Source organism: Blennius ocellaris, assembly GCF_963422515.1.
Source record: "Blennius ocellaris genome assembly, chromosome: 20".
Classification (NCBI taxonomy): Eukaryota; Metazoa; Chordata; class Actinopteri; order Blenniiformes; family Blenniidae; genus Blennius; species Blennius ocellaris.
Window position 1 is genome coordinate 18,171,933 of NC_137669.1, and position 13,925 is coordinate 18,185,857.

The 13,925-nt window shown below is 43.1% G+C and overlaps 1 protein-coding gene across 1 annotated transcript; it reads right to left on the reverse strand.

The window, feature by feature from the left end:
• Nucleotides 1-484: 484 nt before the first annotated feature.
• On the reverse strand, nucleotides 485-7,774 carry LOC308144509 (Y+L amino acid transporter 2). Its single transcript, XM_080515633.1, has 11 exons — nucleotides 7,538-7,774; nucleotides 7,188-7,363; nucleotides 6,946-7,088; nucleotides 5,801-5,926; nucleotides 5,498-5,642; nucleotides 5,278-5,401; nucleotides 4,193-4,296; nucleotides 3,985-4,081; nucleotides 3,727-3,876; nucleotides 3,053-3,236; nucleotides 485-2,094 (listed from the first exon to the last, which is right to left on the reverse strand). The coding sequence occupies exons 1-11, from the start codon at nucleotides 7,664-7,666 to the stop codon at nucleotides 2,000-2,002; spliced, it is 1,473 nt and encodes a 490-aa protein (XP_080371759.1). The 5' UTR covers nucleotides 7,667-7,774; the 3' UTR covers nucleotides 485-1,999.
• Between the last annotated feature and the right edge of the window lie 6,151 nt (nucleotides 7,775-13,925).

Below are 13,925 nucleotides of genomic sequence, written 5' to 3' on the forward strand. Positions count from 1 at the left end.
TGACCTCTAGTGGCTGCTCGCAGCAATCGCCGCTTCTCTGGTGGACAAGAAAACGTGAGTGAGACGTGAACAATTTATATTCTGAACTTGACTTTATTCAGATAAAACACTCGGCACACTCCTGCTTCAGTCTGGGTAAACAAGACTTCACCAATAGAGCGTGTATTAACATTTGGTTTGTCCACATTAAAAAAAACCCAACAAACAAATTCAGCAAACAAGCACTTATATCACAATCCTACAAATACAATGCATTTGGTACCCGATAAAATGACAAACATACGGTATATTGCAACATTCACATGTGTTCTCTGAGTACAATTGTTTTTTTGTTACATTGACAAAGTTCCTATGGTCACTTAAAGATACACACTAGTTTGGTTTAAACAATGCTTTGTATCCCAGAGACAAAGAAAGAGTACCTAGAACGTGTGCTTCAGTTGGCTGGTGTTGTCGACGTGCTCGAGTCAAGACACTAAATGTGATTTTGAATTCCAAGGCCTGAATAATTCCAGCTGGCAACATTGACAACCCGACCACAAGTGGGAGGTCACTTCAGTTTACAAAACAAACCAGAAAAAAAAAAAAGAACACTACAGTGATGTGTCAGATTGTACACCAGAGTGACAATATCAATAACAGCAGGGCCGCTTGACCACACTGACAGAAGGCACATATACAGCTGATGAGGACGACAGTACGATGTTCCACAGGTTTCTACCTGAACTTCAACATGCTACAGCGATGTCTCCACCTGCAGAATTGCACTCAGGATGGACCAGGACAGGTTGTTCATAAAATAAAAAAAAGAAGACAATGGACAACAGTTTTGGTCAATTATTAAAAATAACATTAACATTAATCCCCCCAATTGCATCAGGGGTTCTCTGTCCTACGACTACACGAGTGTCGTGAAACGCAAAATTAGACTGCGAGACAAGTTCTGGAAACAAAGCTGAATTGAACGGGAAAAGGTAACTTTTAGGAACTGGACTTGTTAACTTGTGTCGTTAGTAACAACGTGTGCAGATCAGAATACTTGATCCTGAGATTTTTGTTTATTCTAAAAGACTAATTCTGAGTAAGAACTGCACACGGGTGATGTTTAACATCGATTCTCCTCAGTGGTTTGTCAACAAATGGCTGAAAAGTGACAACAACCCGTCAAATAATTTAGAAAACTAACAAAAACACCTCAAACCCCTCAGACCTGAATGTCTGTTACTTGTTTCGCGTATCGGCGACCACTAGGAGGCAGCGGAGATCAAAAACTGGCCCTGAAGATCAAATCAGATTTCACCTGCAAGCAATGAAAAATATGCAAGATAAAACTTGTCAAGTGACAGAACGACTCAGAACTCAGACCAACATTACATAATGACTGAAAAACTACATCTCAAAAGGAACGCAAGCACTTTGTAAATGTTCTCTTCCTTCTTTAAGAGAGAAAGACTCTTAACGCGTGTTCATTTGGTCCTTCAGTTCAGGATCAGAGCAGAATAAAGCTTTTTTATGATCAGAGCAAAGTCAAACGGGAGGAAAAAGAAAACAGAAAAGCTGTGCAAAACCTGTGCTGTCGTTTGAGGTTAGCGAGGTTCCAAAAACAGTGTTCGTGAACTCACTTTGTTGCTGCCATACATGACTGGAAAACTCGAAGTCGGAAATAGCTTGTGTGACCTGCAGCGTGAGCCCATGTGGAGGGGAATGCACAGCCAACAGTGCGTCACGTGAATGTGTACGTAGCTTTTTTTTTTTATGGTTTACATCTACACACAGCTGTATCGAGATTGAAAACGTACACAGGTTAAATATTCCAAGTCAAATCCTGCTCCTTGATTCATTATGTGTGAGAGGAGAAGAAGGCAGGAGGTGCGTCGCCTTCCTCTCCTTCTGATTGTCTGCAGCTCGCAGCCCCCGTCTGTGCAGGCTGCTGCTTCTTCTTCTTCTTCTTCCATCACTCCGGGCAGTCCAGTCCTCCACGTCACGCCCTTTGTCTCCATCACTCCATCTTGTCCGGGTCTACATTGTCCAGATCAATGTCCGACGAGGCCACGCAGCACATGCACAGTTTCTGGGTGAACAGAGAGAACCGATCTGCAGTGACAGAGAGGAGAAAGAAAAAAAAAAGGAGATAATTGATGAAAAACACGAAATTAACATTGCCGTTAGTCACAGAACAGAGAAGCCTCAAGCAAGTTTGTCTTCATGAGCCATAAAAGTTGGTCGTATTCAGAGAGGCGACGGTTTTACAGACAAACGGCTTTAAACTGTAGAATCCTTTACAGTATGTGGGGGTTTAACGTAAACTGGACTTTGACACTTTAATCCAAATCTCCCTTTAGCTGTTAACACCAAGACATTCTCACTTTTATCTACTGGAGCTGGTATACATTCAATCCAAGACTTGTGAGCTACTTAAAAAAAAAAAAAAAGCCATTGAAACGTTACGCGGCCACATTCTTTCACAAAGGCAGCTTATATCAAACGATCCATGTATGTATTCATGATTTTGTTTGTAGAAACACTCATCACCCACACTTGCATGTTCAAATAAAACCAAACAGACGCATTTTATAACGCGTGTCGTCACAGCAGATGATGTGGTGATTTAGTCAGCTGAAGAATTTATACACATAATCCCTTTCATAGACAAAGAAAATCCCCCCTCCGAAAAAAAAGGAGGAATTACATGCTTGAATTTTCCATAGTCGTTCAAAGCATCTATTATATTAACATGTAGGATTTATTCACATTTTCTCGGAAACGATGACAAAATGTGAAAAAACTTCAGCCGATGGTGCGAAATTAATGAGAAATATAAGAAGAACCCAGTTTATCTCAACAGATAAGGGTCATAACTATTGGTGTAGACATTTGTAGCACTAATAGAACATTTTTGTTTTAATTTGTGTTATCTTAAGAAAGTCGGTAAATAAAAAAAAAGAAAAGTAAAACACAATTACATTTATGGTGTTTTCACTGTTGCCAAAAGACGAAATGGATCAAATTTTGAGTCCATGTGAATTTGACAACGTCTGAGGAGTTTTGTTACCGAGTATTTTGGCGAGGAAAGCCGGCCGGGAGCTGGGAGGCAGGTAGACGCAGACGTAGTAGACGGGGACACCGGAGAGGGCCACGGCGATTCCCACCAGAGAGTTAATGGTGTCACTGTAGAGGGGCACCACCACCAGGAACACGCTGCACAGGCAGTAGACTATCGGGAAAAACAACGAGAGCTGCGGAGAGAAATTGCTCGTGTTGTCACAACTCATAACGGAAGCCAGCGAGGTGAACTGTTGATGGGTAAACCAACGTAAATAAAGGGCCTGGAATTCTTCCAGCACTTCACAATCGCCGCCTCAGAACAGGTGAAATGTCACGCTTATTCTTTTTGTCTCGTCAGTAAGCAAGCTGAAAGGTACAAGCTGCATTGTGGGTAATAAACCGCATTCATTGAAATACTTATTATAAATCTCGTGTTTCTACTTGAAAGAGCTGGAGAATATAGGAATAAGACGTAAAGTCACACAATTTTCACAATTTAAAGCTTAAAATAGTTTAATTAACTTTGTAAAATGCATATCTCAATATCACCATCTAATAATAACCCAGAATTCATATATTGTGCCACGCCGTCATCAACAAGAAGCAATTGTGAGAGTTAATAAACTTTTATATTTGCTTGTCTGACCTAAATATCACATCGCATCACAGCCACTTTAGTACCTTAATGGGTCGGTGCAGATCAGGGGCTTTGAAACGGAGGTAGATCTGGCTGGCTATCGACAGGCCGATGAACAACCAGTAGTTAAAACTGAAGTAGTTAATCAGCCGGAAAACATCGGGGACGGACAGATAAAACAGTGACATGGCACCCTGCGGGGAGAAAAACAAAAGATCAGGTTTGGCGACGACGCCAGAATCGTCAACGTGGCCAAAACGCTTCTTGGCTAGAAATCTTCAGTGCGTTTGAAAGTAACTGACATTAAACAGCAGGGCGGGAATCGGGGTGTATCTCTTGATGTGGATCATACACAGCACGTTAGGTAGGTGGCCTTCCCTGGAGCCCACAAAGAACAACCTGCAGGACACGACACACACGGCGGAGAAGGGTCACAGCGTTGCTCTACAGCCTCCCCGCCGACATTACAGCCGGCGGCGGCGACGGGAAGCTCGACGTGCGTCTGCCGACCTCGAGGCCGCGATGATGGAAGAGTTGAGGCCTCCGTAGCAGGAAATGGCCACAGAGAGAGGGATCAGCCAGCGCGCCCAGCCCAGCACCTCGTCGGCAAACGTCTGAGGAGACAACCAACAGTCCTTACAACACACACTCCTTCACCGCTAATAGCATTTACACAGCTTTAGTGATAATCCGACTATAAATGCGAGCGATGTGCCAATATTTGAGAAACTTCGCCACCCGTCTTGCAGGTAGTTCAAATGTTGTCTTTTGTGAACATCTACATTTATTGCAGATTCCACTGAAATGAAATTCTGCTGAATTCTCCATCTACATGGAGACACATCTCCCCAAATTTCAATATACAATAGAAAAGTTATTTTATCCATAATTGTATTTTTTTTTTTTTTTTTGAACAAATGAACTGAACATTAAAATTTAAAAAACTGCATCAAACCCAAATAAGAAGGATAATTCCAAATGCACCAGGCATATAAACAATGTAATTTGTGAACACTGCAACCAACATTGAAAATTGCATTTAAAAATTGGAAACGACTTCAGGTCTTATGGGTACACTTTGAATTTTCTGTGCCAAACAGATTTTGGCACTGGTTGCACAACACCCAATGATAGAAATCTTCTAATCTCTTGAAGAACACACACTCACTGCCTCTCGCTTCTCGACAGACAGTTAGCAAACCATTAGAATGAGCACTCCAATTTTAAAAAAAAAGTAAGAGATCATAAAACACCATTCATGACAAGCTAAAGTACAGGTTCTTCTTCCAGCGCACTAACCACATCATAAACCTGCCCTTGTTCCTGCGCTGAGCGCTAACCTCTTTAGCCACATCAAGCTGCAGTCATGTCGGCTCCTGTGATCACAGATGACCGAGGAGGGAGTACTAAACCCAGACGTCAGTGCCAGACGCTGAATGCCAGATTGTAAGAGGACAGACACAGTGCACGTCCGGAAAGAAAGAGCTGAAGTCTCTCCTGCTCGTGGCACAGCAGACGCCGGCAATCGTAAACTGTGATCATGAGGGGATTATTAGGTTTGCCCCTAGACAGACCGGGAGATTTCCCAAACTCACCACGGCAACAGCATCACTGTTGAGCACTTCATCAGCGTCCATGACCACGTAGTACGCGATGTTGGTCAAGATGTAGATCACTGTGACAATGGGCATGGAAATGGCAATGGACAAGGGCAGATTCCTGAAAGTACAGAACATTTTTTGTATAATTTTCAACAGAGCTTAATGTGATGTTGCGGCTCCAAGGGGAAAGATCTGCCATGTTTATGTCAAATACCTCTCTGGGTTCTTGATCTCCTCTGTAATGAAGTTGAGTGTATCCCAGCCGGAGTAGGAGTAAAGTGCTGAGTAAAGGGCCAAGGCCATGTCGCCGGGGTTCAGCTTGGAGCCTTTGAACGAGTTCTCAAAGTTCTGGTCGAAGCCTATAACAACAAGCAGGGAATCATATCGACGTCTGTAGACACGAAATATGCCTTAACAAGGTTTGGGGGCTGATAATTTAAGGGAATTGTTAAACAGTTGAAGCAGAGTCTCAACCCTCCATCTGAGCACGTTACGAGCACCGAGTTGGATTCATTACCTTGTGCCAGCTTCACCATGCCCGCTACGATGATGACGATGAGCGCGAGGACTTTGGCCACGGTGGAGACGACCTGGAGAATAGCGCCCCACTTCACTTTCATGCAGTTCACGCCGGTCAGCAGACCTGGTAGAAACAGAGGTGGTGAGCACGGCCCGAGAACAACAAGTCTAACTTTAAATCACACTGCATTCCAATTACTCTGTACAGCAACCGCCCCCTGACATAACGAGTGCAAGATCCTTGACGACAAATCTGTCTGGTTTGCGTAGGCAAGCGACTGTTAGCAACGACTGCGGTCGCACTTCTTTTACTCTCCCCAAGCTCCAGCTTTCTATTTACGAAGCACAAGAGGAAAGCAAACCTACAAGGTGCAGCGTCATATACACATAAGAGCAATCCGCCTTGTAAAAAAATCAGGATTCCAAAAACACGAAGCAGCTGTGTTTTGGTCTCCGAGGCTCCCTGCTCTGACTCATCCACTTAGCTGGAGCACGCCTGGTGTCATTTGTTTCAATATTAGCCGTCACAAAGGATTACCTGAAATTACACATGACTCATCACTGAAGGCACCTGGAAGTACAGCCCTCGTAAAATGCTGCACATAACTCCAGGATTAATTTTGTGTGTGGATCGCCATCTGCTCCACTGGCTTTATTTAGCAGGCGGCACCAGACCACACTCCTGTCAGTAATCTATCCCGCCATGGGAGCGGATGTGAATGTGCTTCCAAGCAAAGGTCATTTCAATGGCTTGAATACTTTGTTTTCGATTACGAATAGGTAGAACAGGGAAAAGGTATTATAGAGGATGGATGGATGTCTTGTTATGGCATTATGTTGTGTCGAAAGACTGTACAGGAATCATGAAATAAGACATAGTGGTTCAGTTTCTCTCCTTTTTTTGTACTCCAGGCAAAACAAAACAAAAAAACTTGTATTTGAAGAGCATGTAACCAGCAGATTAAACAAATGTACACAGATGATTGATGAAAAATATGAATCCACTACTAAATATTTAACATGCCGTCACTACATTCACGTGTCAATCAAGAGACTGGCCCGAAGCCGTGTACCGCTCCACAGAGTGTGCACATCAAGCGAAGAATGCATGTGCAGACTTGTTCAGGACAGAGAGTTCCTCACATATGATGGCGGCGGCAATGAGGCGGACAGCATCGTAGGGCGCCGTGCATGTGGGGTAGTAGGGCTGGACCAGGTAGCTGGAGAAAGTCAGGGCTATCACCGCCTGACAGGCCGGCTCCACGATTAACAGGGACGTCCAAAGTCTGCAGCAGGGTTCAAACAAATCCAGAGTCAAAAAAACAAACAAAAAACGGGCAGATTAAGTCTTCAATTTGTTGAGATTGCAGATAAAAGTTACGCACCGAATAAAAGCCAAGAAGCCTCCAAACGCTTCCAGGATGTAGGCGTAGGACGCTCCGGATTTACGAATGGTGGTACCAAGCTCTGCGTAACATAAAGCTCCAAAGACTGAAAACACTCCCCCAATGGCCCAGACGACCAGGGACAAGCCGAAAGAGCCTGTATACTTGAGCACTCCCTAGGAGAAGAAACAAAGAGAGTTATTATTGTGTCACAAGATTCCTTTTGGGACGGTGAACGCTGCCATTTGAACTTGGCTGCTGTACAAATATTAGCAGGAAAGTATTGCAACGCCTCAAAAAAAATAAAAATAAAAATAAAATAAAATAAAATGAGATGGTGCAACCCTTACCTTAGGCGATACGAAGATGCCAGAGCCAATCATATTTCCCACGATGAGACAAACGCCATGAAGGAGGGAGATCTCCTGCTTTAACCTCACGCCGCTGCCCTGGGAGGCCGTGTCTACATCAGCAACCATTCTGAGGACGGTGCTGACGCCACTCTCGGCTCGGCCGAGGTCGCGGGAGAATAAGGAATTGGAGGATTGGAGGGGAGGGGATGGACTGAGATGAGGTGGAAGATGAGAACGAAATATTAGAGTGACTGAGAAGTGAGGTGTGGACGGGGAACAAAAGGGAGGCGAAGGTTCTCTGGAAATATAAAACGGTACTGGTTTCAAACAGCCATCCAAGTCCAACGTATACTTCTCCACTGGGGCGATCTGCAAGACAAAGGCATGATCTCACATTAACTTACAGCTGCTTTATAGCATTACATTCCAGTTTCTCACATTTGGTCCAGTTGAACTAAAGTTTGTTGAATGCATGAAACAAATGTGGTACATGGACCAATGCTATTAAGAATCCCCACAGGACTACTCAAGCATCACTATTCCACCTCATCATGTTGTTTAACGATCTAAGAAAAAGCATGCATTTGACAGAAATCGCAAACAAACAAGATTTATATCAGTTCGGTCACAGGTTCACTCTGTCGCCGGGAGGTTACCACTGTGGACCCCTGAGCAGGTCCTTGACCCAGCCCACTGATCCTCGTGTCCCCACAAGATCAATATCAATCAATATAGCATGCAGCCTCAACTGTAACTGTGTAAGCCAAGCAGTAAAACTATAACCAAACATGTCGCACTAATGATTTGTTCAGGTCCCAGGGGCCCTGAACAGCTCTCGTCAACATTTACGTGACACTCGCATATTAGGATTATTGCATTTGGCTTGAAAAGCTCATGGCATGTGAAATCAATACCTTAAAAATCAGACTTGCAATCCCAGAAAGTCATCTACTTCTGCATGTATAAAACGCAGTCAGATTAGAATAAGCTCCACATTTAAACCCGACTTGGAATTTGATCTAATTCTAACCCCGAGTGTGTAAACATGAGCTAAAACAGAAGAAGCAGGCTGATTGATAAACATATTAAAAATGTCTGAATCCAGTTTTAGACCAATACAGAAACTTAATGCAAACTCAAGGCATCCCCCAGGGTTTGGCGTTTGGCCCCCTTGTGTTCCTCCTCTGGGCAATATCATGCACTGCTACGAACTGGACCAACATGAGGCTCGGGCTATTCTGGATGATTGTTCCCTACACGGTGAAGTACTCACTCCACTGGTTTCAAATACTGACCGATTAAAGTAATACTTTGATGTGCATAGAGGAGTGGCGGTGTGTGTGTGTGTGTGTGTGTGTGTGTGTGTCTGTAAACATATGAGGTGAACCAGGTTTCAACTCCTGCCTCGGACATAGCATTCCTGCAGTTAAGTAGTGGAGTACCAGACTAGTTAAACCTGAAGATTTACACACACACTCACATAGACACATGATCCTTCAGCGCCGACAGCTCTGCAATAGAATTTTTTTTTTTTTGGGGGGGGGGGGTCATAAAAATGCAACCAAACCAGTTTATTTCCCTCCACAGTCACACAGTCGCTGCAGAATCAAAGATACACTTGAGATAAAGTAAAATCATACTTCTTGGGATTCATTTTTTACATGATGATGATTCAAATTTGGACATTTTACAGCCATTTTGATGACCTCAGTGTTGACAGGCAAACAAACTATACCTACTGCAGGTGATTTCAGACCAGAATGATAAAAATACATTCGTTAACAGGTCCAACAGGATCCCAACAGGCGTTTGTATCTTATCTGAAAACTGAATTGAATTCATGTTACTCCGGGTGGAGGGGGGGGGCAAAAGTACATGTGGGACAGAAGTATGATTGTTTATTCAGATAAATGTCTAGAATGGTGAGGATTTATATAGGCAGAAATGATTTGCCATAGAGATGCAATGCAGTTCATAACAAGCTCACAATATTACAGCGATTATCAACTACCGTCATTTCAAGACTATGAGCCGCGACCTTATTCACATGCTTTGAACCCTGCGGCTCATACAATGACACGGCTAATTTGTGGATTTTTATGGGTTAACAAACAATTTAAGGTCTTGTTGGAACAGGTCTGAATGATAATTTTGCAGCACATTCTGATTAATGAAGACATTTAAACTTTCCTTCAAAGTAGTTTGCAAACTTCTTACCATTTACTGTAGTGATCAACACTAGCATGCTTCATATTGTCCTCATTTGTCACCCTTGCTTATCTGATTTACCAGAGGTTTACAGCGATGCCACATGTTGACGGACAGACTCCCCAGCCAACAAAAAAAAAACAGCCCATAAAATAAAGAGATGAGCAAATTTTCACATTTAAATGACATGAAGTGTCTGCAACCTCAACCAACCTCATGGTATATCTGGGGTTTCACAAAATGTTCTGTCCAAAATGTTCACTTGTTAGGTTTTAACTGGAAACAACTGGTCTGTGAAAGATGTGCACCACGTGTCCCGTTATTAGAACAATATTACTGAAGCATCCGTTCTGCACGTTAACAGCTACTGGAGCTGAGAAGACATCTGTGGAGGAAATGACTCCGGTCTTTAACGCATCATTAGCTCCAAATTCACATTCTGCTGTTAATTTGAACCCAGTAAACACACAAAACATCATCAACCTTCTTCACAAATACTACTACTACTAATAATAATAATAATAGAATTTTAAAACAAAGACAAAAGGTCATATTGGAAAAGTTTGTCCCCCTGAGCAGTGGATTTTTCCTGCAGTTTGCACAACTGCTCTGCCTGCTCCACCTGACTTGGCTTATATTCAGAAACACTGGGAGAGGGAAGGTGTAAAAATAGTAAAAGCAAGATTAAGGGAACGTTCTTGCTCCAATCGATAGGAAAGATTAACACCGAACTGATGAATCACATTACCAGTCCAAAGTGACAGTCAAGTGGAAGGTAAAAAGCCCAGGTGCCATTTATGAATGAGTTTGTGAATGAGCGGCAGACTAAATGAGTCCATAAAGCCAGTTTCTGGAAACCACAATCAAGCCTCTTCTTCCTTTTAATAGGCTGGGAGCGGTAACACATGCCTTCGTCACATTCACTTGGACTCCGACATCCTGGTGCCATCTGTCGTGACAGGTGCAGAAAAGTAAAAACCTGAGCAAATTACTTCTATCCTCTGAATTAAACCCGGCAGATGGAATCAAGAGGCATTTGATTACACTGAAATTCCTAATTGGCATTCACCTGTCAATCGTCCAATAACATAATGACTTGTTCAACTAGACTTGTGCTTTTAAGGTGGAGGTGTGAGTAGGAGACAGCAAAAATCACAAAAAATCCTACTTAAAATTGATCGCTTGCTTTCATGCATTTCTTCCATTCATTTGTAAAGCGCCGGGAACTGACGTGTATCTGAATGGTTCTCTAAACAAATTTGCATTGCAGTAGGACCAGGAGGCTATTGACACTTAACAGAGCTGTTCTGCAAACAGGTTTTCCTCGTACTATTGTTTTTACTCTGCCGCAAAACTTCAAAGAAACACAATTTACAGCAAAGGTTTCTGGACAAAGCGTAGCACTCTAGTGTAAACATGTACTGTACTACGGAGCTCCTTTTGGCTACAGGTGGATTTGTTTTGTTTTTTTAAATCCATTGTCCAACAGCAGTTCGAGAAAGCCTGTACCTTGTTTCTTCTTCAATTGCCATGTCAACCATTTAATTGGGCATGATATAACATCAGATCTGAAAAGAGCAAACACTGGTTTCTTTCATGTCTATCTACCTGGATCTTTCACACCTCTCTTTACTGCTTCCAATTAACACACTTTCACATGTTGCATCATTAGTGTGCCATAAGTTGTTACGCACAGAGAAAACAATAATATACCCAGTTCAGTGCTGCCAAGAACAGCGAGACAGCAGGGCGCGCTCGCGGCTGCTCCCTGGCTGGAGGACAAAACTCCCCGTAACACCCACCAGTGCGCGCAGAAAGGATGGAGAAATAAACGTGGACACGGAGTCCTTAACGCTCACACACTGCCTCAGAATGGAAATATCAACCTTTACCTCTAGCCTTTACGACGCTGATGCGACCGGAAGCACCCCGAGATTTCATACGATCCCCAAGCTGGAATGTTTCTTACTGATTGATGCCGAACGGATAGCCTCGTTAGCTCTGGCCTCAAAAAACTCCAGAGGGAGGAGGGTAAACTGAACCCCGACACCCATCAAGTGTCCACAGGAGACAACAGCCTCCATTCAAACCGGTTTTGTGGCTTTAAATGTAAGATAAAGCTGAGAGAGACGGTTTGCCGGTGATTAACATCCACATGATGCCGATCAGAGACAAGCTAACCACGTTACCGGGAAAAAAAAAAAAAAAAAGCAGCTGTCAAGTTTCGGCTCCTCCGCGCGCATCTTAACCGCTAAAAGTGGATGGATCGGTGAATTACCTCTGCTTCGTCTTCTTTCTTTCCTCTTTGGGAGAGAGCGATAACTCAGGCAGCGTGTTGTCTCCAACTTAAGTGAGCCGGATTCCACATCTGCAGCTGCCGGGCGGGGAAGCTCCTCCTCAGTTCAGCCGCCGGAGGATGTGATCAGTCTCCTCCTCCTCCAGTAGACCACGGTGGCTGTTCAACGAGTCATCATTCAGCAGCGACGCAAAAAGCCTCATAACGTGCAGCTGATCACAATCTGTGACGTAGGAGCAGCAGGGCATCTTAAACACAGAATGCTATATAAACATGTGCTCATGCAGCAGGTAAGATTAACAACTTGGGGGAAAAATACTTGAAATTACAGTGCAATTATCGCAATATATAACTTCCATTCATCCAAATCTGTATCCAGGTTGTGGTTGTGGAGTGCTGGAGGTGTCAAAGGTCAGAAGACCAAGACATGACACACACTCACATTCATACTGACAGACAATTCAGTCATCAAATAGAATCAATATTTTTTTTTGGATTAGTGTCACTCAGGGGGGAAAAAACCCCAAACAAAACAAAGCACACACAGTGAGAACATGCAAACGGAACCAAGAAAAGGCCCATACGCAGTCCAGATTAGTCTTCTTCTCCCTCCTAGCTTGTTTCATAACCCTATAATTCACAGTGACACTTCCAGAACATGTTGCAGCCGAGATGGGACCCAGAGGTGCATCATCGAGGCTCGATTAAAAAGCAGGTGGTTGAAGCGTTGACACTTTCACCCCCTTGTGCCTGTGTGGGCGTTCTCCCAAAACGCAAAGGCATTTTTGGTGATTGGCGGCTGGTCTGTGTCTTCGCATTAAAGCTGTGTGATGAAGATTGAGCGGATCCAGGTGCGCTCTGGCTTGAAAATGAACCAGGTTCGCTCGCACTGTGAGATAAATCCTAACCACGACGTCACCCGATAAATAATTTAAATCCTAAAGCATTTCTAAAACCAGTTGCATTGCTTGATTTTGATAATGAAAGGCTCTACTGACTACCAAAGAACATATGCAGTTGGTATGACAATTTGACCGGCACTGACTAGTCTGTTCAGTATTTTAATTTAATGTGCACCTGTCATTGCCTCTGGCAAACTGTCACGATTGTGCCAAATATAATCAGCAGTTTTGATCAGTTTGCTATATTTACGAACGCTTTGCTTGCAAGCAGTAAACAATGACCAATTATCAAACTATATTATATGATCCTGTCTGTACATCCAGCCCTGTAGAAAGTATTATTGAGCACAGACGTACTCCCACATGCCGCCTCGGTTCTATTTCTGACGTGGCTGAAAAAGGCTTATATTAGGTTGTCAGCTGGCATCACTGTCTGACAAGTGTTTGTTCTGCTGTATTGTGTTGATTTACTTCTCCAAGGCCCGAGATAGTATTTGACACTAAGGATTTATTTTCAGGCTTAGCTCGTGTCTGAAATAACACTTTGGTTAATTCAAACAAGCTTCAAACAGTCGACATTATTTTTAATCTATTTGTCAATGAAACGTTTTTTTTTTTTAAACTACTATGACCTGTCTTTATCCATTTCACTTCACTCAGATCATCCCTGAACCTGCATTTAGGCATGTTTTCCAGTTTGTTCCTCCATCGTTCATTTCATACAGTTTTATTGAAAAACACAGCTAAACCTATGTCCTGGTTAATCAGTGGCCTTTCATAAAGGTTCTGCCAACTTTAAATAAACAGTAACAGCCCCAACGGCTTTGTTATCTGTTCAAACACATTCCCAATGATAAGGACCATGTGCTTCCTGTTGAACACTGGTATTTTGTGTAGCACGAGCATCGTCGTGTATTCAGCTCTTTTTACATCTATAACAAGTAGACACCTCAATTCAAATGTGTGATTGGAAACAGAC